The 26,465-nt window shown below is 54.1% G+C and overlaps 7 protein-coding genes across 7 annotated transcripts; 3 read left to right on the top strand and 4 right to left on the bottom strand.

The window, feature by feature from the left end:
- Positions 1 to 51: 51 nt before the first annotated feature.
- On the bottom strand, positions 52 to 2,722 carry BGZ61DRAFT_381300 (phenylalanine ammonia-lyase). The gene is made up of 3 exons (XM_046242644.1): positions 2,382 to 2,722; positions 2,221 to 2,327; positions 52 to 2,163 (listed from the first exon to the last, which is right to left on the bottom strand). Exons 1-3 carry the CDS (start codon positions 2,549 to 2,551, stop codon positions 137 to 139), a joined length of 2,304 nt encoding a protein of 767 aa, XP_046111272.1. The 5' UTR covers positions 2,552 to 2,722; the 3' UTR covers positions 52 to 136.
- On the bottom strand, positions 2,723 to 3,174 carry BGZ61DRAFT_442075 (uncharacterized protein). The gene has a single exon (XM_046244677.1). It carries the CDS (start codon positions 3,148 to 3,150, stop codon positions 2,896 to 2,898), a length of 255 nt encoding a protein of 84 aa, XP_046111271.1. The 5' UTR covers positions 3,151 to 3,174; the 3' UTR covers positions 2,723 to 2,895.
- Positions 3,175 to 3,937: 763 nt separating this feature from the next.
- Positions 3,938 to 5,914, top strand: BGZ61DRAFT_513649 (major facilitator superfamily domain-containing protein). Its single transcript, XM_046252179.1, has 2 exons — positions 3,938 to 4,784; positions 4,849 to 5,914. Exons 1-2 carry the CDS (start codon positions 4,180 to 4,182, stop codon positions 5,819 to 5,821), a joined length of 1,578 nt encoding a protein of 525 aa, XP_046111270.1. The 5' UTR covers positions 3,938 to 4,179; the 3' UTR covers positions 5,822 to 5,914.
- On the bottom strand, positions 5,915 to 7,157 carry BGZ61DRAFT_442072 (ankyrin repeat-containing domain protein). The gene is made up of 3 exons (XM_046244676.1): positions 6,983 to 7,157; positions 6,474 to 6,910; positions 5,915 to 6,400 (listed from the first exon to the last, which is right to left on the bottom strand). Exons 1-3 carry the CDS (start codon positions 7,038 to 7,040, stop codon positions 5,999 to 6,001), a joined length of 897 nt encoding a protein of 298 aa, XP_046111269.1. The 5' UTR covers positions 7,041 to 7,157; the 3' UTR covers positions 5,915 to 5,998.
- An 889-nt stretch (positions 7,158 to 8,046) lies between these two features.
- Positions 8,047 to 17,424, top strand: BGZ61DRAFT_472800 (nonribosomal peptide synthase 11; the record flags this gene model as incomplete). The annotated part of the gene is made up of 2 exons (XM_046248379.1): positions 8,047 to 8,550; positions 8,686 to 17,424. The coding sequence occupies 2 exons, from the start codon at positions 8,047 to 8,049 to the stop codon at positions 17,422 to 17,424; spliced, it is 9,243 nt and encodes a 3,080-aa protein (XP_046111268.1).
- Positions 17,425 to 20,187: 2,763 nt separating this feature from the next.
- Positions 20,188 to 24,352, top strand: BGZ61DRAFT_95280 (uncharacterized protein). Its single transcript, XM_046257258.1, has 7 exons — positions 20,188 to 20,788; positions 20,881 to 21,147; positions 21,213 to 22,202; positions 22,264 to 23,395; positions 23,448 to 23,649; positions 23,700 to 24,105; positions 24,158 to 24,352. The coding sequence occupies exons 1-7, from the start codon at positions 20,368 to 20,370 to the stop codon at positions 24,217 to 24,219; spliced, it is 3,480 nt and encodes a 1,159-aa protein (XP_046111267.1). The 5' UTR covers positions 20,188 to 20,367; the 3' UTR covers positions 24,220 to 24,352.
- A 183-nt stretch (positions 24,353 to 24,535) lies between these two features.
- Positions 24,536 to 26,454, bottom strand: BGZ61DRAFT_95233 (acyl-CoA dehydrogenase/oxidase). Its single transcript, XM_046257257.1, has 3 exons — positions 26,214 to 26,454; positions 24,917 to 26,101; positions 24,536 to 24,859 (listed from the first exon to the last, which is right to left on the bottom strand). The coding sequence occupies exons 1-3, from the start codon at positions 26,324 to 26,326 to the stop codon at positions 24,814 to 24,816; spliced, it is 1,344 nt and encodes a 447-aa protein (XP_046111266.1). The 5' UTR covers positions 26,327 to 26,454; the 3' UTR covers positions 24,536 to 24,813.
- Between the last annotated feature and the right edge of the window lie 11 nt (positions 26,455 to 26,465).

The following is a 26,465-nucleotide window of genomic DNA, read 5'->3' as shown; positions in this document are numbered from 1 at the left end:
CATGGTGTCACTCATCGCACCATGTCATGTCATGTCATGTCGGGGATACTCTTCACTGGGGTAACCCACTGTGTTCAATACTGCCGCTCAAACTAACTAGTGCATCATGCGTAGTGGTACTATTCGTTCCACCTGTTTAATGGGAACCGTGAAATCCATTGGTTCCGTTGGCACCGTTGGTTCCATTAGTCCCATTTGTTCCATTAGTCCCGTTTGTTCCATTAGGACCATGGTTCCCGTTCTGTTTCACTGGTACGACCCCATTACCTCCATGGTGTTTCGACAGCACATCACCGTTGCTCCCATTCTCCTTCTCCTGACCAACCGTCTCCAAGAAGCGGAACATCTCACCGTATAGGGAACCATCACGGACGGCCTCGTAGATGGTAGAGACCCACGACCCAATTGTCTTTTTAGGCCGGCCCTCTATCATGTTGCCGCTGGGGTCATTGGCGACCGGGTGCTCAACCAAACCGCGGTGCAAGGGAACACCAAGCCGCTCGCGCACAAACAAGTACGCCACTCTGGTGCCCTGACCCAGGTGATCAGGCGTGGTCGGGTTATGGAAGAAGGCATCGCGGTGAGCCTCGTACGACTCCAATACTAAGGAGCTGAGGGCTTGGCGGGCCTCCTCGAGTTTCGCGACGGCGAGCCCCCCTGTGAGGTGAGCGCAACTGAGCGCGGCCGTAGCCAGACTCTCAGATACCTTATCGCAACGCTCACCGGCATCGAGGTAAGAATAATCATACCAGGCTTCCTCAAAGAGATTCCACTGCGCTTTGAACAGCGACGTGGCCTTCTCCTCGTCGTCGTCGACCAGGGCAGAGACGAGCTTCCTCACAGGCTCTTGCACCTGTGCCAGGAATGTCCTGTGCAGGGTACGCAGATCCACGCCCTGACAGCCCGTGTACAGGCAGTTGGCGACAATAAGCGAAAGAACTTCGACCGCGTTCATGGTTTGGCGGGCGGAAAGCAGGCCGAGGGAGTTGATGGCCTGGTTGTGCATCTCGGCCGACTGGACGTGGTTGCTAACAGGATTCGCCAAGAAACCCAGCTCGGAAGTATAGGCCGCAGTGTTGACGTCGATACCCTTCAGGCAGAATGATAGACTTGGGTCGTCGGCGGCCAGGTTGGGCGGCAGGCCATTGCTCAAGTCATGGTTGATCATCTCAGTCGTCTGGCTGAATAGCATCTTTCCGATACTCTGCAGTGCGAGGCGAATCTTCTCCGTGGCCGAAGTGACGGCAGCAGCTTGAAAGTTTGCACCGCAGTGAATGTCGTTGTCACTGACATTGACGACGGGATTGTCCGTCGTCGAGTTAATCTCGACGGTGAGCTGGCGCTCAGCGCTCATCAGATCTTCCAAGAGAGGAGACAACCACTGGGGAGAACTCCGCAGAGCGTATCTCTCCTGAGCCAAGCCGGATTTGAAACGATCCTTGGTCTGTTCCAGGCCGTAGATCAACTTCGAGCCCCAGAGGAAGTTCCGGATGTTCTGGGCTGCCTCGATCTGGCCGGTGTGCGGCCGGACAGCGGCGATGAAAGGATGTGCCCACTCGTTATTAGCATACAGGGCCTCTGAAGAAAGTGCCGTCAACAGTTGAGAGATAACGGCAAGTTGGTTGGCTTCGTAGAGGCCAAGAGTAGCCACGGCCGCAGCAGCTGCGGTGCCGTTGATCAAAGAGAGACCTTCCTTGGGTCCCAAGACAACGGGCTCAATTGAAGCTCCCCTAAGGGCCTGTTCCGCCGTCATGGTCTTGTGGAATCCCCGGTTTCCACCGACTCGGACGTATACGTCTGGGTTTCCTTGTATAGCCCCTGAGATGTACGATAGCGGCATCAGATCGCCAGAGGCTGAGATCGAACCTCGAAGGGGAACAATGGGCACGATGTCATGTTGCAGTAACCGAATCATGGTGTCGACAACATTTGCTGTCATTGCCGAATGGCCGCGGATGTTCGTATTGCAGCGGAGCAGCATAGTTGCTCTTGTCCACGCACTGGGCATGCTATGGGACTCGAGGTATTCATGACTGCTTTGAGAATCCGATCGGTCTTGGGCCGTGAGAATGGCACTCTGGGTGTGCTGCATCAAAGCTCGCTGGAGGCCAAGGAGGTCCTTGGTTCGTGTATCGGCACTTCCACCGAAGCCCGTGTTCACACCTATCGTGCAATCGTAAGCAATGGACTCATAACAACTCTAAGATTCTGGGACTTTACCATAGAGGAAATATCCATTAGCAAGATATCCCTGCAATGTGTCAACGCTGGCATTGATTCGGTCCTGGATCTCTGCGCTACGTTTGATAGACACTCCGCAACCGTATCTGGTCGAGTTTGGTCAGAATTGGATCAATTAGTGAGATTTAAGCTCCTCTCACCTTGCAAGAGCTACTACCGACGCAATGTCAAGCGACTCGCCATCGATGATTACCGAACCAGTCTTCACCAGCTCGGTAGCTCTGGCCCATGATTCAAGCGCTTTATTCACATGAGGCGTAGGCCATTGCTGGTGCACATCATACTTGAGATGACCCGGAGCCTTGCCCATGATGACGTTGAACAAGTGGAAATGGCGTTTAGTTTGCGCAAGAAGTCGAATACAAAGACTAGGAATCAGGCTGCGATTCCCGTAACCGAAGAGTGATTGGATGATGAATTGGTATATTGGTTTCGAGGCTATGTTCAAGGAGAAGGCTAACCGCCATTATTAATATTCACGGCTTCCATTTCCCTGTATGCCTTGTAAGAGAATTTGCCCCCTTGGTGTTTCTCGATATCTTTCGTTTACACGAAACCCGCCTTTGGTAAGCCTCAACCTTCAACGATCACGTCGTTTGCTGTCTTGTCCCACGAGAATGACCTGGCATGAAGGCTAGGGACCTACAGGGTGTATTAAGTCCCCGACCTGGTAGTAATTGGATCCCGTTCGACAAGGGACCAAGTTACAAGGTGTTTACCTACATGGCACTTATCGGCATGCCCGAATTGAAGCCATTCAGGTACACGAGCCGCGGCACGTTGTGGAACACGGCCGGGACCGCGGCCGAGAAAAGAACCTTCGTACACGGGCTCCATATCACAAGGCGGTCGATTCGCGGGGACCTCGCTGCAGGATCTACGACCAGGATACCAGTGCCAAGCCAACATAGTAGTTTTCGAAGAGACGCCGCGTATGTGCTCTCGTTTGAATGCCGAAAAGCCGAGTGGCGCGTCAAAAGTGCGTGAATGTCCACTCAAATTGCCCCATTTAGTCAATCGCCGGCAGGTCATCCCATGCATGCAGCCATGCAAAATGACTCCGTGTTACGCGCCAGGAACGAATGCAAGGTCACTTGGCAGGTGGGGAAGCCGGGATTGCATGGTTTAATAGTTAGGATTTTTGCTTAAAGAAATATTTCATTCGTTTGTTTCGAAGGGATGGCTACAGACACCTACCCAATTCAAATATACATGCATACGAACGTTGTTCTACAACCCGCCGTATAATAATCCCCAATTGAGAGGCCACCAGGGTATGTATGTACTCCATACGGAGGGCCCTTTCAAAAGTCTTGTCCTAAGAAAAAGCAACGATTCCTAACCAGCCAATCATAATTAGGCTAAGTACACTAAGTACTTCCTACTTCTCATAAGCCCTAAAAGGTAGCAGATTACAGCACACCATCATCCACTAGATCCTGGCTACCAGCCCCTAATACCACTGAAGCTACAGAATGTATAGGGGATAGCTGTCACAACCTCTATGTATCTCAGGTAACTGACAAAGTACAGGGATGTAGTGTTGCTAGCGCTTGGACGAGACTTTTGAAAGGGCCCTCCGTACACTGCACATTATGTGCCACCGATTTAATACCTATCCATGCCTGTTTCCTGCGCTAAACGAAATTTGGAAGGTTGTTGGTTGAGTTCCTTTCCTTGTGCATTCACTCGCAAAAGCATCCCTGCACAACATGTGATCAAAAGGCCGACAACATTTGTTTGAGGTCCATCGTGTAGGCAAAGAAGCCAGTTGCAACTTTTTTGTCCCGGAACCCGAGTTTTGCATCAATTCTAGACCCGGCCTTACTGTCTTCAGATTCACCAACCCATCGCCCAAGTCAGGAGGTGGCACAGGGAACAAACTGCATATTGCGTAACAACCCTAGCCCGCAAACACGAACACGCAGTCACCGGATAATGGCGGCTCCCGAACCCTCGTCCACGTTCCCCACGGAGACGACTTCTCTGCTGGGCGAACAACAGGCCGAACATGAGGGCGAGCAGGAAGCCAGTCACCAGAACACCTCCAAGACTCAGCTGTACTCGCCCAGACACCTGCTGATACTAGTTTGCGCGTCTATTGTTGCGGCCGACTTTGGCAATTCTCTGGGTTATGCTCCTCAGCTTGAGATATTCGAGTCGATTATCTGCAAACAACTCCTTGGTCTTGGACCCACCCCGAATGGAGACGGACGTTGCAAGGCACCGACTGTGCAAGATGAGCTGGCTCTTCTGAACGGCTGGAAGGACACTTTCGACCAAATTCCCGGAATTGTTCTTGCCTTTCCCTATGGCCTGGCTGCCGACCGGGTTGGCCGCAAGCCGGTCCTCCTTTTGAGTCTGTTTGGCCTCCTCTTCCAGGAGGTTGCTACCCGCCTGATATCCTGGTTCAGCATGTTCGACATGGTGCCCCTCAGAGCTATCTGGTTTACACCCGTCTTTCAGATTGTCGGTGGTGGCCCAGAGATTGCAACTTCAATGGCCTATGCTATGATCACTGATCGGTTTCGACCCGACCAACGGTATGTGTATTTGCAGAAAGCAGAACATGTCCCCTTAGTTATTAGTCCCTAACCACTCGAGTAGAGCGTCTACCTTCTTCATCATGGCCGCCGCAATTCTCCTGGGTGAGATCCTGGCAACCCCCTTGAGTGCGCTGCTGATGTCGTGGTCCCCTTGGATCCCTTCATTGGCTGCTCTCGGCTGCCAATTTTTCGGATTGCTCGCCGCTAGTTGGCTGCCCGAGACGCAGCCGCCGTCTACGACAGGTGACATCGTGGATGTGTCGTGCGACGCAAATGGCAACGGGACGTCCACATCAGGCCAAGACCCCGATCACTCTTCCGGAGGGTCTAATTGGACCGACTCCTGGGCCTGGCCATGGGAGAAGCTAGAAGGGCACAAATTGCTGAATCCAAACATGTTGTTTGTCGTTGGTGCCTTTCTGATGGCCAGCATAGGGAGGCAAGCGGTGCAACTCATCGTCCAATATGCCTCCCAGCGATTCGAGTGGAGCATAGCCCGCGCCAGTTTGCTCATCACGATTAAAGGCGTCATCAACCTAGTGTGCCTGCTCGTCGTCTTACCAAAGCTGTCGCTTATGCTGAGCCGGCGAATGTCACCGGCTGTCAAGGATCTCAGGATCGTGCAGGGAAGTGTGCTATGCCTCACACTGGGTGCCACGCTGATGGCGTTCTCGGCTCGAGGCGGCGTATTCATTGCCGGTGTGTCTGTCCTCGCCTTGGGCTGGGGTTTTTATTCTGCGCTCCGCAGTCTAGCAAATGCCCTTGTTGGGCCGTCTCAAGTCGGATTGATCAACACCATGATTGGATTTGCACAAAGTATTGGGTCAATGGTCGCAGGTCCGGCCTTGGCCGCTGCCTTTCAGCGCGGAACCGCATTGAAAGGCATTTGGTCGGGTCTTCCTTACATGGTAGCTGCAACTCTTTTTCTAACTGCAGGTTGCTTGACTTTGGGTATACGTATTCATCGGAAACAGGACGCTATAGAACCTGAGGAGGTGAATGAGGCACCGATTTCAGAGTCGACGCAATCCTGAGAAATGTACATCATGAGAATTACGATATTGTTGACAGCATTGCAATTAATAACTGTCACCTTCATTTATTCGAAGAGCTTGGAGAGTGCCGATATTATGTATTTTATTTATCTCAATGCGCACTCCTCATGCATTCCCCATTGATACATGGAAATTTAGTTTCCCCAACTTGGCCATTCATACATTCGCACCATGGGCGAGAAGGGTTTGTACAATGGTGGCATCACCTGCATCCACTGCCACGTCCAAGGCCATCCGTCCATTATTATCCCGGGCGTCCACACTGGCGCCGAATTGGAGGAGTATTCTGATCAACGGAAGGTTTCTGTGCTCGACTGCAACGTGCAGCGGCGTCATACCAACCTGGTTTCTCACTTCGACGGATGCGTGGTACTGCAACAGCAGCTGCACAATTTCCGTGTTGCCTGCTGCAATGGCTCGATGCAGGGGGTGTTCACGGGCATCATACTGCAGACTTGTCTCCGTTTGCGTAGATGTGCTGGATGGCTTGCCAGTGGTACTCGACCATTGCGAACAAGACATTGATGCACTTTGGCCCGACTCGTTCGGGCTTGGCTCCTTCTTCCACACACCACGTCAAAACCATAGAACTAGGAAACCGTCTACGAAAGGAAGGTTCGGGGTGACCTACAAATGGCTCCCAGTCGAGATTGAAGCCGTAGTTGCAGCTAGCAGACCATGGGTCGAATGCGGCGGCGTGTTCAAGACCCCCCAGAAAGCTGAAGTCGGGACTGGACTCCGCGTTACGCGGGTGGGTCGTATTCCTCGACGAGAGAAGATCTTCGGCCCGAGCCGGGAGAGACCCGGCTTGTCCTGCATATGCCAGGGTAGATGACGACGCAGGACTGCAATATGGCGTCGGGGCTGCCGGCGTCGTCTGGTCAGGCACATGTGAGAGACTGAGAGACTGAGAGCAATGCCCCCGATCTGCAAATGACGGTGCATTCCAATGCCCATGCCCGTGATCTTCTTCATCTGCGATGTCTTCATAAGAAGATGGAACTTCTGAGCATCCTGCCGTTCTCAGCTGCAGTGGTGTGAGTAGGCGCTGCTGTCGCTGCCGTTGTCCTGCATGACGGGTCATCTCAGCAAAGCCGTCCAATAATTAACGGTACCGATGGGGAGAAGAATGCTACGCACGGGATAGACGTTTACTTAGTCGGTTTTTCTTCTTGCGTTCCTCGTCGGCACTTAGCATTGTTTGGTGATGGTGGTAACGACATTAGAGATCCAGAGGTTCGAATAGCGATAAAAAATATGACCGATTTCTTCTCTTGGCCTAAGCATCAAAAGATAAAGCTTTGGTATTAAATTGATTGAGGGGAGAATACAGGAGCCAAGCCCGCGCCTCGGGGTCTATAAAACTGTACAAAGTACAACAAACCAATGTCCTCCTCGCAGGATCCCTGTCACTCAGCAAATGACGGATTCTGCAATCCTGTATCATACGATGCGGCTACGCGACTAGCGTGATGATCACGAGTCTCTGATTGCTCACATATGATGAGATAAATATAAATGTTGGTCCTCGTCTGACTGCCATCTCAGTTTAGAAGGCGCCAAGATACGACGGTTCTTTTGCAGGTTGCTGGGGGCTTCCTCGGGGACCATTTTCGGCTCTGCAGATACCGGCAGGCGATCGAGCTAGGACATGATCCTACCATCTTACTCAAATGGGCCGCTCGCATTAAATTTCGCAACGGTATACGTGCATATTGCCCATATAATTCAACGAGTACGAAGGCTGGCGCAGGAAGTTTGACAACTTTCTCGGGTAAGCCAGCCTTCGTAGTCATTCCCTAAATCCATGTAAATCTTAGCGCATGCCCCCTGTGGAGTAGGCACTGTCATTGTACAACCGCACCGTGCCAAGGGTCTCCCAGCTTGACACTGCAGGAGACGAGATGTTACCATGGAGGCGTTTGCTGAGTATGATGTTTTGTACAGAGCACAGTACACAGAGTTCGTTGGAACGTAGTATCGAGAGTTTTGACAGTCAAGGCTGACAGGGATCATGCGATCCATTGCAGAACATCCAACCATTCGGACACCTCGAATATGAAGAGCTCTGTGGTAGTCTAGCTAATGTTTTCATTTGCGTGGCATATATCATTCGGCCCTGGATCCAGGTAAAACAAGTACAACATTTGAATCATTGCTGCAGAAGGAACAATCCCAATCAGCACTCCTCTCAGCACGTCGACATGGCGGAGGCATATTGGATCAAGACCTTCGAAGGCCTTGAAACTACACATTATCCACCTCTTCCCGTCATTGGCTATCAGCCTACGTTGAATCGCAGTGCCACTCATGAAATCCGGGGGCTGGACTTGCAGGCGCACCCTGATGCGCATCGCACTCTCTCCACGACACTGCGAGCTGCATGGGCCCTGCTTCTAGCACAATACTCCGGCACTAACGATGTTGTGTTTGGAGCCATAGCGACCAGTCACAACAGGGACTTGGTCGCAGAAGATCAGGATGAACCTTCCGTCAGAGAACGTCTTCTTCTCATGCGAGTAAAGATCGACTGGCAGTCGAATGCCAATGAATGGCTACGGGAGATTGCATCGCAAGAAACCGCCATGGAGGCCGTTCAGAGCTGGGGCGGTCTGGATCAGATCCGGCTTTGCAGCCCAAAGGCACAAGAAGCGTGCAACTTCGGTAGTCTTTTGCATATCCAATATTCAGGGACAAGTCATAGCCAGGTGCGAATTCCCCATGCTACCCCTAGCCCCGCAGCCTCTTCTTTCTTGGCCTGTAATTACTTGACTACCCAACATCCGCCACACATTCCGTGGGTAGCTGAAATAGAATGAGTGCTCATGTTTCGTATAAAGCAGGAATCTCGCGGTCTCGAGGCTGAAAAGGAACCTCTCGCTGGACAACTTGCTCTCCTCGTGGAATGCCTTCATGGTGCCGGGACAGAACTGCAGCTACAATTCCATTTCGATAGTAATATCATGGATCAGACTCGTATTCGGCGCATGGCTTTTCAGTACGAACACATCATACGTCAAGTCTTGAGTCTGCACAGCTCAACTTGCGGGGATCTATCGGCAAAGCGGATTGTCGAGCTCGACACATTCTGTGAACAGGACAAAGCGTTAGTCTGGTCTTGGAACGCTTCTGTACCAAGAAAGGTCAGCGCACGAGTTCCGCATCTCTTCTCCCTACAAGTTTCTAGCAAGCCGCAAAGCCTCGCTGTCCACGCCTGGGACGGCAGTCTCACGTATGCCGAACTTGACCGGAAGTCGAACGCCCTTTGTGCATGGCTGTTACGCCAGAACATTGCATCCGCTGGCCGGATCGTCCCGGTGTGCTTTGACAAGACTATATGGACAACTATTACGATTCTAGCCATCGCCAAGTCTGGCTCTGTTTTTATTTTGCTGGACCCCAACCAGCCCCAAGGCAGACTCGCCACTATCTTGAATGGACTTGAGTTCACCGGAGTCTTGGCAAGGCCAGACACGGTCGAATTGGCCCAATCGCTCGCCAATAATGTGCATCTGGTTGGGGAGGAGTTGATCGAAAATGAATTGCTTCAAAGGAAGGAAGCTGAAGACTTCCAGAATGCGGCGCAGTCACCGGATGACCCTCTATACATCGTCTTTACATCTGGCAGCACGGGAACCCCTAAAGGTGTCACGATCTCCCACGCGAATCTCTGCACAGCAGCCGCCCACCAAGCTCGAGCGCTTGGATTCGACGGCTCTCGCACCTTTGACTCTTCCTCCTACAGTTTCGATGCCTACGTCTGCAATACGTTCTACACTTTGTTGACTGGCGGCTGTCTATGCGTGCCCTCAGAAACCGACAGAATCAACAATCTCCAGTCTGTCTTGCAGGAAATGGAAGTCGACTTTGTGCAGCTCACGCCTTCAACCACTCGGGTATTGGACCCCGCCAAGCTTCCGCGCCTCCATACCTTGATTTTGACGGGGGAGAAGATCAGCAGATCCGTGTTGGATCCCTGGTTGGCTACAGGACGAGTCCGTGTCATCAATGCGTACGGACCTTCCGAGTGTACAATCATGTGTTCTGCCAATAGGAACATCACATGCATTGAAGATGCAGAGTGTATTGGGAATGGATTGGGTGCCGTCCTTTGGGTTGCTGACGTCAACGATATTACGAAGCTGGCTCCCGTGGGCGCGGTGGGTGAGTTGCTCATCGAAGGCCATATCATCGGCCAGGGATACCTGGGTGATGAAGCCAAGACCCGGGAATCTTTGGTTCATGTGCCAAATGGCTACCTTCAAGGCGTCGCCGATGCGCCGTCCGGCCACCTCTTTCGAACCAAGGACTTGGCCCGGTATAATTCAGACGGCTCCATTGTGTACCTTGGGCGAGCCGATACACAGATCAAGGTTAACGGACAAAGAGTCGAGATTGGTGAGGTCGAATACAATCTTGGGCAGTGCTTGCCAGAAGGAATAGACCCCATTGTCGAGACGGTTCAGTGGCCATCAGGGAAACGACAGCTTCTTGGCTTCGTCTATCTCGGAGCGGGCCACGCACACCTCAGCCTGCAGCATTTAATTGCTGGTCTCGACGCCGAACTTTCCAAACGTCTACCCAGATATATGATACCATCCGCCTATTTTCCCTTGCGAGAGATACCGATGACAGCGTCGGGAAAGACGGATCGCAAGAAGCTGAGGAGCATAGCCTTAGATGCACCTCATCAACTTCTCGATGGCCAGACTTCTAATCTTGACGTCGAGGACCGTCCGATGACAACCAAAGAACAAGCCCTGAGTGAGCTTTGGGCGAAGACTTTAGCAATAGACCAATCTTCGATCCGGCCAAAGTCCAACTTCTTCTCTCAGGGTGGTGACTCACTCGCAGCCATGCGCCTTGTCGCGACCCTGCAACGTGAGGGATACTATGGGACAACTGTTGCCCATATATTCCAGCACCCGCACCTCTCCGATCTTGCAACTATTCTCACGAAGAAGGACTGCATCGAAGAGATGACATTGCAGTCAGACATCGCTCCGTTTTCCATGCTCGGCGGGTATCAAGACGTGGCCGGCCTTCGGAACCAAGTATCAGAATTGTGTCAGTGCCCACAGTCGCATGTCGTCGACATTTATCCTTGTTCGCCAATACAGGAAGAGATGGTGATACTGGCGTCCCGCAATCCAGAGGGCTTTGTCACACAAAAGGTGGTTGCTCTCCCCCCAAACGCAAACCTCAGCCGCGTAATGAGTGTATTGGGAAAATTGACAGCAACGATACCAATCCTTTGCACTCGCATCGTTGATATTGAAGGTGCCACGTCTGACTCCCCGAACCTTGTCCAAGCTGTCATCAAAGGAGGTTTGCCGGTAACCCCCTATTCACATCTTGAGACATGTCTGCAACACGAAAGGGCGAAAGACATGGGCCTTGGCAAGCCGCTGTTCCGACTCGCCAGCGTGCAAGCAAAAGATTCGGTGTCATCGGGCAATGGGGAAGCCTTCATCGTCCTTACTATGCACCATGCTGTGTATGATGGGTGGTTTCTAGACATCCTCGGAGAAGAGTTGACGCGAGCATACCAAGGAAAGGAAAACACGACCTCCATTATCGAGTACCGGAATTTCATTAGCTACCTCAACTCGTCCGATGACGCGGAAATTGCCAGTTTCTGGCAAAGAACTCTGAAAGATGTTGAGCCGGCAGACTATCCCAGCTTTCCAGCCCCGGACTACAAGCCGAAGGCCACTGCGGTGCTCGAGTGCGAGGCTGTCGGAATAGACTGGACTGCGGCCAACGGTATAACCGCAAACACGCTCGTACAGGCAGCATGGGCCGTCGTCCTGTCTAAATACTCCGGCGCTGAGGATGTCGTCTTTGGGTCGACTCTATTGGGTAGGCAGATCCCCTTGCCGGGTATCGAGCGCATCGGCGGTCCAACCATAGCGACCGTCCCAGTCAGAGTCATTGTGGGTTGGGATTCGCAGACCGTGGCGCAATTTCTGCAAGCCATCCAGACCCAGTCTGTCGAGGTTATCCCATTCATGCACTTTGGTATCAAGAATATCCGGCAACTCAGCTACGATGCCGACAGAGCCTGCCGGTTCCGGACCTTTCTGGTAGTGCAACCGGCATCTGAACCGTCTGGCAACGATATGTTTGACTTGGGCAGTGGCAAGGACGACATCCAGGCATTCAATACGTATGCTGTGATGTTGGAATGTTCCCTTACCAAGTATGGGGTAAAAATGCGCTCCAGCTTCGACAACTCGTTGGTAAATGATGACGTGGTTCGGTCGATGATGGGCCAGATGAGTCGCGTCTTGAAGCTCTTCTGCACTGAAGACCAATCCATTGGCCTTGGGGATTTGGAGATCCTCAACGGCGAAGAGCGGCAACGCATCCTCAACTTCAAGTCGAACGCACAGCACAGCCAGATTCTCGAAATAGCATCTCATTTCAGAAGCTGCCTTCCACAGGAGGTATCTGATTCCACCGTTCATATTCTGGAAATTTGCAATGTGCCGAAGCAACTTGTCGGGGTTCTTTGCTTACCCGATGACTCTCAGAGGAGGTTGCTCGACATCCTCTCCGAGGCTCACAGCCAACTTACCAAGATATTGCCGAAACACATGATCCCCACCAAGTTCATACTCTCTCAATCTATCCCGAGAAAAACAGGTGGGGATGTGGATGGCGATGCCCTCGGGAAGTTGGCAACAGAGACTCCGGCGGAGCGGGTCATTGATGCTTCCTTGTTGCGCAAGCAAATTGATAGTCACCAACAACCACAAACCAGTGCTGAGATTCTCCTTCAGGGTATATGGGCGAAGGTGCTCGGCATCAATGCTTCATCTATCGGCAGGGAGAGCTCTTTCCTATTTCTAGGAGGCGACTCGCTCGCTGCTATGAGACTGGTTTCAATGGCGAGGCATGAAGGCTATTCCCTGACTGTTGCCAAGATATTCCAAGCACCACGGCTCCAAGAGATGGCCGCAAACGCCGTCGAAAGGATAAATGCCATTACAAATTCTCCTTTGATACTTCCATTCTCACTTATGGATGGAAGTTTCGACAAAGAATCCCTGGCCAAGGCTTGCAACATCGAGCCAGAGGAGATTGAGGACGCTTACCCCTGTACTCCGTTGCAAGAGGCCGTGATGGCACGCACCACACGCCGAGCTGGTGATTTTGTTTCGCAGGGCCTTACTCAACTGGCTGGGGACATCGACATCGAGCGCTTGAGATATGCATGGGAGACGGTGGCCGCTGCCACGCCAATTCTTCGAACTCGAATTGTAGAGTGTCCTGGCCATGGTCTTCTACAGGTGGTGGTCAAAGGTGCAATAACTTGGTCTGTTTGGGGGAACCTAGATGACGTGGCTTCCTCGTCCCTCGGTCTTGGTCAACCCCTTCTCCGATTCGATCTCATTGAATCGTCCCAAGAAAACAAAACGAGCCGTGCTCTACTTACGACCATTCACCACGCCATTCATGACCGATGGTCTGCTTCCCTGATCCTCGAACAGGTGGAGGCCGTCTATAAGGGCCAAGAGCGCAATGAGAAGTTAATGCCCTACAATTATTTCATCAACTATCTCAAGCTCAAAGACAAGGAGGAGGAACTGGCCGAAGCCTTCTGGACCAATTACTACAGTGATTTGGACGTGCCCAACTTTCCAAGCCTTCCCACTCCGAAATATCAGCCAAGAGCGGACGGTATTTGCAAGCGGCAGATCCAAATCCAGTGGCCGAGTAACGCCACACCATCGACCACACTGAAGGCCACCTGGTCAATACTTCTCGCGCAATATAGCAACTCTAATGACGTTGTCTTCGGGTTGACTGTTATGGGACGACAGGCTCCCCTTGCCGGGATCGAGCTCGTCGCTGGTCCAACCATCGCGACCCTCCCGTTCCGTGCCAAGATCGAGTGGGCAGGTACACCACGAGCCTTGTTGCAGGCCATCCAGACCCAAGCCACTCAGATGATCCCCTTTGAGCATTACGGTCTCGGCCAGTTATCCAGTCTGAGTCCGGAGGCGAAGCGAGCATGTCAATTCCAGTCAGCATTGGTGATACAGCCGCCCGAACGCTCCACGGAGCATGGCGAGCTCTTCGGGTTGGGGCTCAGTGACTCTGATGCTCAGGGTGCGGATGGAAACGCACTTGTCTTGGAGTGCACGCTAAATGACAGGTTGGGGGAGGTTGAGGTCAACCTCAACTTTGATAGACAGATCCTTGACGGCACTCAGGCGGAACGCATGCTTGCGCAGTTTGAGCACTTGTTGCGGCAATTTAGCATGCATGACTTGGATATCGTGTCTCTTAAGGATTTGGCGACGCTAAACCAACAAGATTGCCACCAGATCTGGGCATGGAATGCCACAGTCCCTGAAAAGATGGACAAGGGTGTGAGCGACATGATCCTCGAGCGTGTCCACGAACAGCCAAATGCCACCGCAGTGTGCTCGTGGGATGGCTCCCTTTCATACAGCGAGTTGCACAAGATGGCTCAGGGACTTGCCTACAGCCTCGTGGTCCAGCACGGCGTCGAACCAGAGACTGTCGTGCCCATTTGTTTCGAGAAGAGCCTTTGGGCACCGGTGGCCATGCTAGCCATTGTCCTAGCTGGAGGCACAGTCGTTGCGATGGACCCGAGCCAGCCCTTTGAGCGGCTACATTCAATTGCAGAACAAGTGCAAGCGCGCCTTATTCTAGCATCAGCAACCACGAAGAACATTGCCCAGAAGCTGGTTACTGCTGCCATTGTCATCAACTCTTCCTCGATTTGCGGTCTTCCAGAGCCTCCCCCCAGTTTCGCGACCCCAGTCATCTCAGGCACAAACGCACTATATATCAACTTCACATCTGGCAGCACTGGCACGCCCAAAGGCGCTATCGTGACACACGAGAACTTTTCTAGTGCCGTCCACCATCAGGCAAATGGTCTAGGTTTCGGAAAGACAACACGGGCGTTGGACTTGGCCTCATACAGTTTCGATGTCGTTTGGGAGTTATTCTTCCAGCTGCTGTGTACTGGAGGTTGTCTCTGCATCCCCTCAGACGATGATCGCCGCAACGATATCGCGGGATCTATACAGAGACTGAATGTCAACTTGCTAGACACGACACCCTCCATAGCCAGGACCTTGGACCCGACAGCGGTCCCCAGCTTGAAGAAGATCGTCCTTGGCGGCGAACCTCTGGCTGTTGACGATGTGATCCGTTGGGAAAACCGCCCAGATGTTGAGGTTTGCAATACCTACGGGCCGACTGAGTGCACCCCAACCAGCACAATCGCCGTTTACGGACAAGACTTTACTTCGGAAGTGAGTCTTGGCCGCTGTTACGGATTGAATAGCTGGATTGTGAGCTGCAATGGGGGCGTGGATGACCTCGTGCCCATTGGGGCCATCGGGGAGCTGGTTCTGGAGGGGCCACTGGTTGGAAGAGGCTACCTGAACGACCCCGACAGGACGGCGGTCTCGTTCATTCAAGACCCCTCATGGCTACTACGAGGTCATCCTGGATCTAACCCCGGAAGACATGGCCGAATGTACAAGACGGGCGACTTGGTGAAATACGATAGTCGAGGAATGTTAACCTTCGTGGGCCGCAAGGACACTCAGGTGAAAATCCGCGGCCAACGGGTCGAACTGGAGGAAATCGAGTTCCACGCCCGCAGTTTCTTAGGGTCTTCATTCTCCGTGGCTGCCGAAGTCATCGAGATGGACAGGGCCGCATACAAGTCACAGGTCTTGGCGCTATTTCTTTCACGCGAGGATTCCCAACAACCAGATGAGCAGCAGGAGCAGCAGCAACATCCAGCCTCCTCAACTCTAACCAGCGACCTTGCAGACCACCTGTCTCAAGTGCTCCCTATTTACATGGTTCCCTCGACCTTCATCTTCGCCAAGATCCAGTTGTCTGCGTCCGGCAAGATCGACCGTCGGCGGCTTCGAGAGATTGGAGCTCAAGCAAAACTCGATCAATTGCATCAGAGGCGACCCGGGACGGGGCCCGAAACGAAGTCCGAGAAGGATCTGTGCCAGCTCTGGTCTGAGACACTAGGCGTGCCTCTCGACAGCCTCGGCCGCAACCATAGCTTTTTCGACATAGGAGGAGACTCGTTGTCTGCGATCCGCTTGGTGGGAACTGCTCGGAAACAAGGCCTGCCTCTTTCTGTGGCGATGATCTTTCAGTACCCGCGACTGGACGAGATGGCCAGAGAGTTAGTGTCCGCTCAGCAAAATGTTTTGGATAAGACTTCTGCGGACGACTCCAAAATACACTCCTTGATTTACGAGACAGACCTCCCAGATCCTGCCGAGGTATCAAAGTTACTCTCAGTCTCCCAGGATGCCATCAGCGACATCCTACCAGTGACTGAGTTCCAAAGCTATGCCTTAAAGTGCGCCTTGGGCAAGCCGCGCACTGAATGGAACTATTTCTTGGCCCGGTTCTCACGACCTGTCGACACGGCCAGGTTGCAGCGTGTCAGCCAGCAACTTACCGACACTGTTGACATTTTCCGAGCTATTTTCTTGGCGCATGGCCGCCAGTACGTGCAGGTATTCCTTAAGTTCCTGGAACCGCAAGTGGATGTTGTCAAGACCTCGGAGCCGCTCGATGCAATCTGCAATGCAGTCTGCCTCCAAGATTTGAATGGGGACCTTCCTCCGATTGGGTCATCATTAGCGAAATTTTACATCTTGCAGACCGAGGTTGGCGAGCTGGCGGAGGAGACAAGTCTCCTCATACGGATCCCCCATGTCCTGTACGATGGAATCGGCTTCCCCCTCTTGGCAGACAGCATTGGTGCACTCTGCGATCAGCGTCCGCTTCCGCCTCTGTCTAATTTCTCGACCTTCATCAAAGACACGGCTAGAAGGCCCACAGAGACGTACGAGTTCTGGGGCTCAGTTTTAAAGGACTCCGCCGTGCCTACCATCATCTCGCCTAAGAGAGCGTGCGAGAGGAGTCCTAGCCAGGGTAAGCGTCTCCATCTACTCAGGGACATATCACTCCCCCAACACCCCCCAGGCGTCACAGCAGCCACGATACTGAGTGCTGCGTGGGGCGTGGCGCTGTCACGAGTCACAGGCGCGACCGACGTTGTGTTTGGCCGTGCCGTGTCCGGAAGAACACTGGCCTCCGCTGCGGCGGAGCATCACCAAGACGTCATCGGGCCATGTTTTAACCTTGTCCCGGTTCGGATGATGGTCAACCCGAGCGACTCAATTCACGACATTCTGTATCGTCTGCAAGATCAAATCGTTGCGTCGATTCCACACGAGCACATGGGACTCAGTGAGATGGTCGACAGGTACACATCGTGGCCAAAAGATACCGTCTTTGGCTCTGTCGTCTACTACCAAAATCTTGGCGATGACCCGACCGTCACCATTGATGGTCACATGGCTCGTTTGACAGCTGTACCACTGGATCGGCCAGACCCCCCTGAGCCTCCTCGGCTTGATATCATTCCCAAGGGGGACAAGCAATACACCTTGGAGTTGATGGTTCATGAGGAAGACGGCAGTGCTGAGACATCGAAAAATCTTTTAGATGAGATGGAGAACTGTTTGGAGTTATTTTTCAAGGTTAATTAGAAGGAAAGTAGGAGGCATGTTAGGATAGTCAGTTAAAGTCAAGCCAGCAAGGTCTTCCGATACGAAAGTTATGTGAAGTAACTATCGCTGGATAAAGTGAGTGTTTGTATGTTCTGCCGTTTTATTCTGCATTACATCGTTGTGAGAAGCTTTATTTGACTCGGTAGTTCGTTCTTTCCGATCTGTCAGAACCCGATATAGCTTTTTTGCCAAGCCCCAGCCATTCTAATCCGGGAGGAACAAACCGCATGTTTTCCTCCTAATACAGTACATGGGCATCCTTAGTGCGACCCCCACCACACTCGCGATGCGTCATGAGCGGCAGCCAATCGGGCTCCCGCTTTATGCATGACCGCCTGGGTTACCGGTCATGGGCTGGTAGGGCTGAAGAGCCAGAAGGGCAGGACTGTCACGACGAGCGCTGCAAGAGCGGAAGGGTGAGAATAGTAGTCTCGTGGCTTCCGAGTCTAGGGTAGGACGATAAGGAACCGGCTATTCAAAGCCGTCAAGGGTGGTAACACGCGGGCGTCAAGGGCGGTTGTTCGTCATTGTCACTCCCAAGCCCCAGTCGGATGTGAGTCCGGGGTCGGCCTGAGACGGATGTGTAGTGTAGTCCTACGGGTCGGCGGAGAGGCTCTAGCCCTTCGTTGGTGGTTGTGTTCGAGTCCTAGAGTGGCTGAGAGGTGTGGCGTAGTCACCGGGTTTAAGGACTCCGGGCAACCACAAGTGCCCGGCGGTGTCTTACCGGGAGTGAACAGGGCAAGCATCACGTGGAGGGCTTCTGGCAGATGATGGGATGCGCAAATGGGATTCTTTACTCAGGCGTCTCAGAGGGTCTTCGGCTTGTGGCGCCGGCTTGGAGATGCATGTTGGTGGAGTCGAGCGAACAAAGAAAGACTTGGGGGAAGTGCGGAGCATGAAGAGAAAAAAAAAATCGTGAACTTGGTGAGCGCGGATTACGGTGACCAAAGGGGAAGGAAGATTTCTTGATTCCATCTGCAGGCGGTGACCAGGCTGTCCTTGCTGTCGAGTCTAAGTGGTACAGTTGGTGGACCTCGTTTTGGCGTGGAAGGAATCGTGCATATCGCGCTCGTTTCATGGAGAGTGACAGGGGAGCAAGAAAAGTCCTAGGGCAAGCTCTAGGACGACCTTAGCTTGCACCCGTCGTCAATGCCTGAATTATAAGAGATCCAGGGTCGGCACGACCAGAGTACAGGTCTAGGGCAGCCTCACTTTGATGTGGAATCAATAAGGCTTAGACATGGCTAGAGCCAAGAAAAGGCTTCGCATTCGCTTTGCGGATGCAGGCTGTGGATGGTTAATTGGCTGTATCATGAGCGTTTGAGGTCGGGTGCGACGTCTGCCGATACATATCAAACAAGTACATTCGCCAATCGCCACCACCTGTGTGCGTATTCGTCACGGTCAAAGCCTCACGCCTCGCCTCATTCTTTGTCCTTTGTCGTCGTCCTATATAGTCTTATTAACCCAAGGAGGCGTTTGCCCGCTTTTGAATTGACAGATATCACTTGACTCGTTGCTCCTACTAAGACGATATTGGGCGTCGTCCACGCCGACTCTGGTGGCATCTGATCCCTCAGCTCCGTTCAGCTCCGCTCAGCTTCAACGGCCCGAGCACCAACGGGAGGTCGCGCTGGTATTACGTTCTGACTGCTCGCGACAACCCTTGCTGGGAGTAGTCCAACCGGGGCACGATCGGCAGAGCAGGCGGCTTCGCAGAGTCGCATTGTGGTGCATGGAGGCAACAGGAGGGAGATAAGTGATTGATTGATTGATCACCATTCGTGTCGACTGATTACCGGCCGTGTTGACCGAGACCGACGACACAAATCGCAAGCCACCGACACAATTGCAGGTGAATGCCCAACAGGGACCAAGCACAGAACCACAGCCAGCGCCTCCGTCAGCGAGGCAAAGTACTGTGCAGTATCCGTACCTGGCCGGCCTGCCTCGGAGCTGTGACCGACCAGCGGTGCCGGATTGCCTGATGTCCGGGATCAGCAACTCTGCCAGACGACAATTCCAACGAAAAGAAGTGGATCCCAGAGTCGAAACGGGCACGAAGCTGCAACATTCACAAACCGTTACTAACTCGCAGCGCCTCTCCCTGGTTGCGGCATCGTATGTCAACACGACCACGGCGCGATAGCAGCTAGGCAACTTGTACCCTAAGCTGGTAGGTACCTGAGGCGACAGACGCTTCCCAGCTGGAGGCCAAGGAGGGGAAGAGGCCCATGCTTTTTCTGCCCTGGGTTTGGCCCTTTGGGCTTTGGGCACTGGCATTGGGCGCCCGGCCCCCTCCTCCCCTCCTCCCCTCCCCCCCGTTTGAGGGCGACAACCGCTAACTCAAGAGCTTAGCTTTTACCGCTACCGCATGCAAAACAGAAAAAACCCCGCCAAAACGCCCAGAGCCTGCCGTCGTATTACCCCCCCTCCAGGCTTCTTCCCTCCCCCTCCAGGCCTCGTCCCCCCCCGCGCCAGGCTTCTCTCGCCCCGAAGACGACCAAAAGAGCCAAAAGAGCGCCCCAACGTCCATTTCATCCACGGCTATCCATCACTGACGACATCTCTCACCACACCACCTCCCACCTCTCACCTCTCCTCTCTCCTCCCGCCCTCCGCCTCTTGCCACCTTCATCCCACCACCCGTCAACCGGCAACCTCTCGCCCTCGCACCTGCAGTGCTTGTGCCCCTCTCCCCTCCCGTTGCGAGACTCAACGGCACCTCACGGCACGGCCCCCCCTCTTCTCGCTCTTGTCGCTCTGCTCGTCCTCGACCGACTCCCGCCCGCCCACAAACAGGGCGCCCGTCGTGTCCCTCCTCGTTGATCTCGGCCTGCCTCGCCGGCCACATCCTCTCCCTCCCATACCACCTCCACCTCCCGTCGTCCTGCGCGAACGCATCGCGCTCCCCCCGCCGCCATGAACGACGAAGAGGCAATCCAGAATATCTACAAGAAGATCGAGCGGGAGAAGGCCCTCATCAACGCCGCAAATGCCATGCGAGCCCAGACCAACAACGAGGCTGTCCGCTCCCGCCTCGACTCGCAGATGCGCGAGGGACGCCGCAACCTCCAGTTCTTCGAGGAGAAGCTACGCGACATCCAGATGCGCCGCGTGAGCCAGGGCGTCGACGGCATGTCGCTGGGTGGCTTCGATGCTGGCGACGACTCGGCCCCCGCCCCGCCGCCCAAGGACGCCTCCGGCAAGTACGTGGCAGATCGAGGCTCCCGAGGATCTGGCTCCGGCCAGATGGGTGACCTGCCGCTCCCGCGTTACCCGAATACAGGCCCGGGTCCCAACTCTGGAGGCTCCAAGCCCCGGCCCAACTTCACCAAGCTAGGTTCGTGACCATGCCATATCAAGCACCTGGTGCTTTGGACTCGCTCCAGACGCCCAGCCCAACCCGATGGATAGAGCTAATTGTACTCGCAGACTTGGTCAAATACGATACACCTCATCTCGGGCCCCGCATTCAGCTCATGCTTTCCCAGCTCAAGTTCAAGCTCGACGTTGAGTCGCAGTATCTCAAGGGAATCGAGAAGATGGTTCAACTCTACGGCATGGAAGGCGACCGGAAGAGCAAGGCCGATGCCGCTGCTCGTAGGGTTGAGAGTAAGCAGAAGATCGTGCTCTTGAAGCAGGCATTGAAGAGATACGAGGAACTGCATATCGACATGGACACGGCCGATGCCCAAGATGGTGAGTTCAATTATAACCCCCCCTCCTCGTTTGCGATAGGACCACGACGCTAACAGATGTTGAAGATGACTCCATCAATACCCCCAGTCTCAGAAAGCCCCTCAGCGGACAGCTGTCTATTCGAGTCATATCTGTCAAGGATGTTGATCACGCTGCGACCGGGAGATTCACTCGAGGCCCAGAGACGTTTGTTGCCGTGAAGGTCGAGGACACCGTCATGGCGCGTACGAAGGCATCTCGAACCGATCGCTGGGAGGCCGAGTACCACAACATCGAAGTCGACAAGGCCAACGAGATCGAGTTGACCGTATATGACAAGCCCGCCGAACACCCCATGCCCATCGGACTGCTCTGGGTGAGAATATCCGACATCGTCGAGGAGATGCGTCGTAAGAGGATCGAGGCCGAGATGAGCAGTTCGGGCTGGGTCTCCGCCGACAGGATGGGTACCTCTAACACTGGAGGACCTTCTCAATTCCCCATGAGCCCCTCTTCTGGATCTTTTGGGCCATCCCCTACGTCGCCTCTACCACAGACCCCAGACCAGGGCGGCGCCTATGGAGCTCCTGGCCCCCAAGCCCCCCAGGTCAACGCGGGCCCCATCGATGGGTGGTTTAACCTCGAGCCTACTGGTCAGATACAGCTTCAGATGAGCTTCGTCAAGACAAACCAGGACCGACGCCAGGTCGATTTGGGTCTCGGACGAAAGGGTGCTGTCCGCCAGCGCAAGGAGGAGGTTCACGAGATGTACGGCCACAAGTTTGTGCAGCATCAGTTCTACAACATCATGCGCTGTGCTCTCTGCGGAGACTTCCTCAAGTACTCGGCCGGAATGCAGTGCGAGGACTGCAAGTACACTTGCCATACCAAGTGCTATTCCAGCGTGGTCACCAAGTGTATCAGTAAGAGTAATGCTGAAACTGATCCGGACGAGGAGAAGATCAACCATCGTATCCCTCACAGGTTCACGCCCTTTTCCAACGTCACGGCCAACTGGTGCTGCCACTGTGGTTACATCCTGCCATTTGGAAAGAAAAATTGCAGAAAGTGCTCAGGTACGTTTTGGTTGCCTCGAATGGTTCCTCAAATGGTTCCTCAAATGCTGACTCTTAATAGAATGTGGTCTTACTGCTCACGCCCAATGTGTGCATCTGGTCCCAGACTTCTGTGGCATGTCCATGGCCGTGGCCAACCAGATTCTGGACGGCATCCGGACACAGAAGCAGAGACAGGCCAAGGTTACGTCCCTTTCCGAGAAGACTCTGCGGCCCGGCAAGACGAGCCCGACCAGCAGCGGCCACTCGCATGCCCCTTCGTACTCGAGCACGAACCCATCTACCTACGGCCAGCCCCCTGTTTCGCCAGAGGCGGCAGAGGCGGCCAAGGTTATGTACAACCAGCCCTCGCAGCAGCAGAGACCGGCACACCCCGATCGGGCATCATCAAGCTCGGCGGCTACAGCAGCAGCGACAGCTGCCATGACCGGAATGCCTCAGCCCCAGCGACAGCAGTCTGATTTTGGACAGTACGGAGGATACGACCATCAGCAAGAAGATCCGTATGCTCAAGGTGGACAGTATGGCTCCCCCCAGCAGCAGCAGCAGCAGCAGCAGCAGCAGCAGCGAAAGTACAACCCTGCGGACTACGCCAACGTCAACCCAAGTTACGGAGGACAACCCCAACCCCAGGCCCGACCTTCCCAACAGCCGGCTCAGTCGCCGCCGCCGCAGCAACAGCTTCCCTCTCTGCCGCCACAACAACCCCAGCAGCCCCAGCAACCCCAGCAGGCCCCGTATCACCAACAGCCAGCGCCTTTGCCTAAGCCTCAAGCTGCTGAGCCTTTGGCCCCTACCTCGCCGGCTACTGGCCCTGGTGGCCGCAAGGCACTGCCCCTGGCTACCGATCCCGGAACTGGTCAGCGCATTGGTCTCGACCACTTCAACTTCCTGGCTGTGCTGGGTAAGGGTAACTTCGGAAAGGTCATGTTGGCAGAGACCAAGCGGTCACGAAAGCTGTATGCAATCAAGGTTCTCAAGAAGGAGTTCATCATTGAGAACGACGAAGTGGAGAGCATACGTTCAGAGAAGCGTGTGTTCTTGGTGGCTAACCGGGAGCGACATCCTTTCTTGACCAATCTCCACGCCTGTTTCCAGACCGAGACCCGAGTCTACTTTGTCATGGAGTACATTAGTGGTGGTGATCTCATGTTGCACATTCAGCGAGGACAGTTCGGAACTAAGCGAGCTCAGTAAGTCATCCTGATGAAGTGAACCCCTGAAACAGATGTTGACAAGATTTAGGTTCTACGCCGCCGAGGTCTGCTTGGCACTTAAGTACTTCCACGAGAACGGTGTTGTGTACCGTGATCTCAAACTTGACAACATCATGTTGACGCTTGATGGCCATCTCAAGGTTGCTGATTACGGTTTGTGCAAGGAGGATATGTGGTATGCCTCGACGACGAGCACCTTCTGCGGTACTCCTGAGTTTATGGCCCCCGAGGTACGATATTTACTGAATTTGGATATGAGCTGTTCACTAACTGGTTCTAGATCTTGCTCGATAAGAAGTATGGACGTGCTGTCGATTGGTGGGCGTTTGGTGTCTTGATTTACCAGATGCTCCTCCAGCAGTCGCCGTTCCGAGGAGAGGATGAGGACGAAATTTACGACGCCATTCTCGCCGATGAGCCTCTGTACCCCATCCACATGCCCCGAGACTCTGTTTCTATCCTCCAGAAGCTCCTCACTCGTGAGCCCGATCAGCGACTGGGAAGTGGACCTACGGATGCCCAGGAAGTGATGAGCCAGCCATTCTTCCGCAACATTGTCTGGGACGACATCTACCACAAGCGTGTGCAGCCTCCGTTCATGCCGACTATTAAGAGCGCGACGGATACTAGCAACTTCGACTCCGAGTTCACTAGCGTGACTCCAGTTCTTACTCCAGTCCAGTCTGGTGAGTCTCCCCAAAGATGATATCTCAGGATTTGCGGCTAACAATAGTACAGTCTTGTCACAGGCCATGCAGGAGGAATTCCGAGGCTTCTCATACACTGCCGACTTTGAATAAACGACTACGTTGCGCATGAGAATGAATACGATTTGCATTTCTACGAGAATACGACGGTGCCGCGGTGAGGGATTGTCTTGCCTATCGGATACCCAGGAGCGATGATGGTTAGACGGCCGGACACCGTGGTTTTTGGTGATGTTGATGAAGCGAACTCTGTTGTAGGCGACTCTACGGAGGCGCAGTTTTTTTCGTTCGCTTTATTTTTGGTTGTAGCAGAGTTTTTGCTATTAAGCAGCGATTGAAGAAAAATGTATGGTGCCGGTCATCTTGGTAGAGTACCGGTTTGGCGGGACAGGGGATGGACTGGAGACGAGCATGCCTGCTTAATAGAAGTCAAGATAATGACGTTGTTGGAAATTAGTCCATTAGAAGTTTTGTCCATAAGTCCGGCGTGAGGTTGTGATGCTACGTGATTATGGGGGTTGTGGTGTCTGTAGAGCTGCCTTTGTCTAGTGTCTGGCAAGAGGGAATATTCTTCACTGAGGAGATGCAATAGAAGATAGGAGTATTTAGTGATCATTCACTTCATCATTTTCCTTCTGTTTTTATCTGGTCCTATTTGAGGAGACTTTCTAATTTGTTGTTTTCCTTCTATTGGGTGTACTCCTTCTGGATTAGCTTGGCAATAGTGTTCAACCTGCGATGTCTATGTTAGCTACTGTGAAGTTGTAATGTAAAAATGAAAAAGACTTACTGGATGTTGCTGGTGCCCTCATAGATGGCGCCGATCTTGCTGTCGCGCCAGTACTTCTCGGCAAGACCCTCGCGGACGAAGCCCATGCCACCCATCCACTCGATGGCGAGGCCACTCACGCGGCCGGCCACCTGGGAGGCGTAGAGCTTGGCCATTGCGGCGTCACGGACAAAGTCCTCGCCGGCCTCCTTCTTGCGGGAGGCGTTGTAGACGAGGGCGCGGGCAGCGGCGATCTCGGTGTAGGACTGGGCGATCTGGTGCTGCATGCCCTGGAACTCGCCGACGAGCTGGCCGAACTGGCGGCGGTCGTTGTACACGTACTTGACGGCATTCTCGAAGGAGCCGAGGGCGAGGCCCGTCATCTGGGCGGCGATGCCGATGCGGCCCTCGTTGAGGAGCGAGATGGCGTACTTGTAGCCATGGCCGCGCTCGCCGAGGAGGTTCTCCTTGGGGACGAAGACGTCATCGAGGTTGATGACGCAGGTGCTGCTGGCGCGGATGCCGAGCTTCTTCTCCTTCTTGGCGATGGAGAAGCCGGGGGTGCCCTTCTCGACGATGAAGGCGGTGATGCCCTTGTAGCCCTTGGAGGGGTCGAGGTTGGCGAAGACGATGAAGAGGTCCGACTCGATCGAGTTGGTGATCCACATCTTGCCGCCGGAGATGGTGAAGCCGTCGGCCGACTCGGTGGCCTTGGTGGCCATGGCGAAGGCGTCGGAGCCGGAGACGGGCTCGGAGAGGCAGAACGAGGCCACGGTGCCGGTGGCGAGCTGCGGCAGCCACTTCTCCTTGAGGGCCTTGGAGCCGTACTTGATAATGGCGGTGTTGCAGAGCGTGTTGTGGACGTCGACGAGCACCGACACGCTGGGGTCGGCGCGAGCGAGCTCCTCGATGCCGATGATGGCCGAGGTGAAGTTCATGCCGGCGCCGCCGTACTCCTCGGGGATCTCGACGCCCATGAGGCCCTGCTCAAAGAGCTGCTCAACGATGGCCGGGTCCATGGCCTCGGCCTCGTCCATGTCGCGGGCGCGGGGGAGGATGACGTCGGCGGCGAACTTGGACACGGACTCGGCCATGGCGGCCTCGATCTCGGAGAGGTGACTGATGGGCGTGGGTGGGATCTCGGAGATGTCGAAGGCCTCGCCGTTGCGGCGCGGGGCGGTCGTGGACAAGGGTCGGACGGCGGTGCTGGAGAAGGGTGCGTGTGAGCGACGGGACGAATTGGTGAATTGGGACCTCAATTACACGCCAATTCCTCGCTGAACAAAGAGCAGAAGCGACGGCAATGGGGGAAGCTTACACAGTTGTTCTTGAGATTGCCCGGGGGACGGTCTGGGTCACGGCAACACGCTGGGTGAGACCCCGTCCTCCCCGCAAGGCAGGTCGCAGGACCCGAGAGAACGACGACGACATGGCTATGCGTGCAGTGTGCGTGAGGGTGTATGTGCGTGGGGGGTATATGCGTGGGCAAGCAAGAGAAGCAATGACCAAGGGGGAGGAGAGAAGAGAAGAGAAGAGAGACACGGGCAACGCTGATCACAAGCAACTGGCG

This window comes from Ilyonectria robusta (genome assembly GCF_021365365.1).
Source record: "Ilyonectria robusta strain PMI_751 chromosome Unknown BGZ61scaffold_2, whole genome shotgun sequence".
Lineage (NCBI taxonomy): Eukaryota > Fungi > Ascomycota > Sordariomycetes > Hypocreales > Nectriaceae > Ilyonectria > Ilyonectria robusta.
Note: the sequence above shows the minus strand (reverse complement) of the source record. Positions and strands in the feature narration are given on the sequence as shown.

Excerpts from the sequence above, each read along its gene's own strand:
- BGZ61DRAFT_381300 (XM_046242644.1), bottom strand. The coding sequence starts at position 2,551 with ATGGGCAAGGCTCCGGGTCATCTCAAGTATGATGTGCACCAGCAATGG. Across the intron at positions 2,328-2,381 it reads TCGGTAGTAGCTCTTGCAAG|ATACGGTTGCGGAGTGTCTA; the intron begins GTGAGAGGAGCT and ends AAACTCGACCAG. Across the intron at positions 2,164-2,220 it reads TAATGGATATTTCCTCTATG|GTGTGAACACGGGCTTCGGT; the intron begins GTAAAGTCCCAG and ends ATTGCACGATAG.
- BGZ61DRAFT_513649 (XM_046252179.1), top strand. The coding sequence starts at position 4,180 with ATGGCGGCTCCCGAACCCTCGTCCACGTTCCCCACGGAGACGACTTCT. Across the intron at positions 4,785-4,848 it reads CGGTTTCGACCCGACCAACG|AGCGTCTACCTTCTTCATCA; the intron begins GTATGTGTATTT and ends CCACTCGAGTAG.
- BGZ61DRAFT_442075 (XM_046244677.1), bottom strand. The coding sequence starts at position 3,150 with ATGTTGGCTTGGCACTGGTATCCTGGTCGTAGATCCTGCAGCGAGGTC.
- BGZ61DRAFT_95280 (XM_046257258.1), top strand. The coding sequence starts at position 20,368 with ATGAACGACGAAGAGGCAATCCAGAATATCTACAAGAAGATCGAGCGG. Across the intron at positions 21,148-21,212 it reads CACGGCCGATGCCCAAGATG|ATGACTCCATCAATACCCCC; the intron begins GTGAGTTCAATT and ends CAGATGTTGAAG. Across the intron at positions 23,650-23,699 it reads CTGAGTTTATGGCCCCCGAG|ATCTTGCTCGATAAGAAGTA; the intron begins GTACGATATTTA and ends AACTGGTTCTAG.
- BGZ61DRAFT_95233 (XM_046257257.1), bottom strand. The coding sequence starts at position 26,326 with ATGTCGTCGTCGTTCTCTCGGGTCCTGCGACCTGCCTTGCGGGGAGGA. Across the intron at positions 26,102-26,213 it reads GCAATCTCAAGAACAACTGT|CACCGCCGTCCGACCCTTGT; the intron begins GTAAGCTTCCCC and ends ACCCTTCTCCAG. Across the intron at positions 24,860-24,916 it reads GAGGGCACCAGCAACATCCA|GTTGAACACTATTGCCAAGC; the intron begins GTAAGTCTTTTT and ends TAGACATCGCAG.
- BGZ61DRAFT_442072 (XM_046244676.1), bottom strand. The coding sequence starts at position 7,040 with ATGCTAAGTGCCGACGAGGAACGCAAGAAGAAAAACCGACTAAGTAAA. Across the intron at positions 6,911-6,982 it reads ACTAAGTAAACGTCTATCCC|GACAACGGCAGCGACAGCAG; the intron begins GTGCGTAGCATT and ends CCCGTCATGCAG. Across the intron at positions 6,401-6,473 it reads ATCTCGACTGGGAGCCATTT|GAGCCAAGCCCGAACGAGTC; the intron begins GTAGGTCACCCC and ends GTGTGGAAGAAG.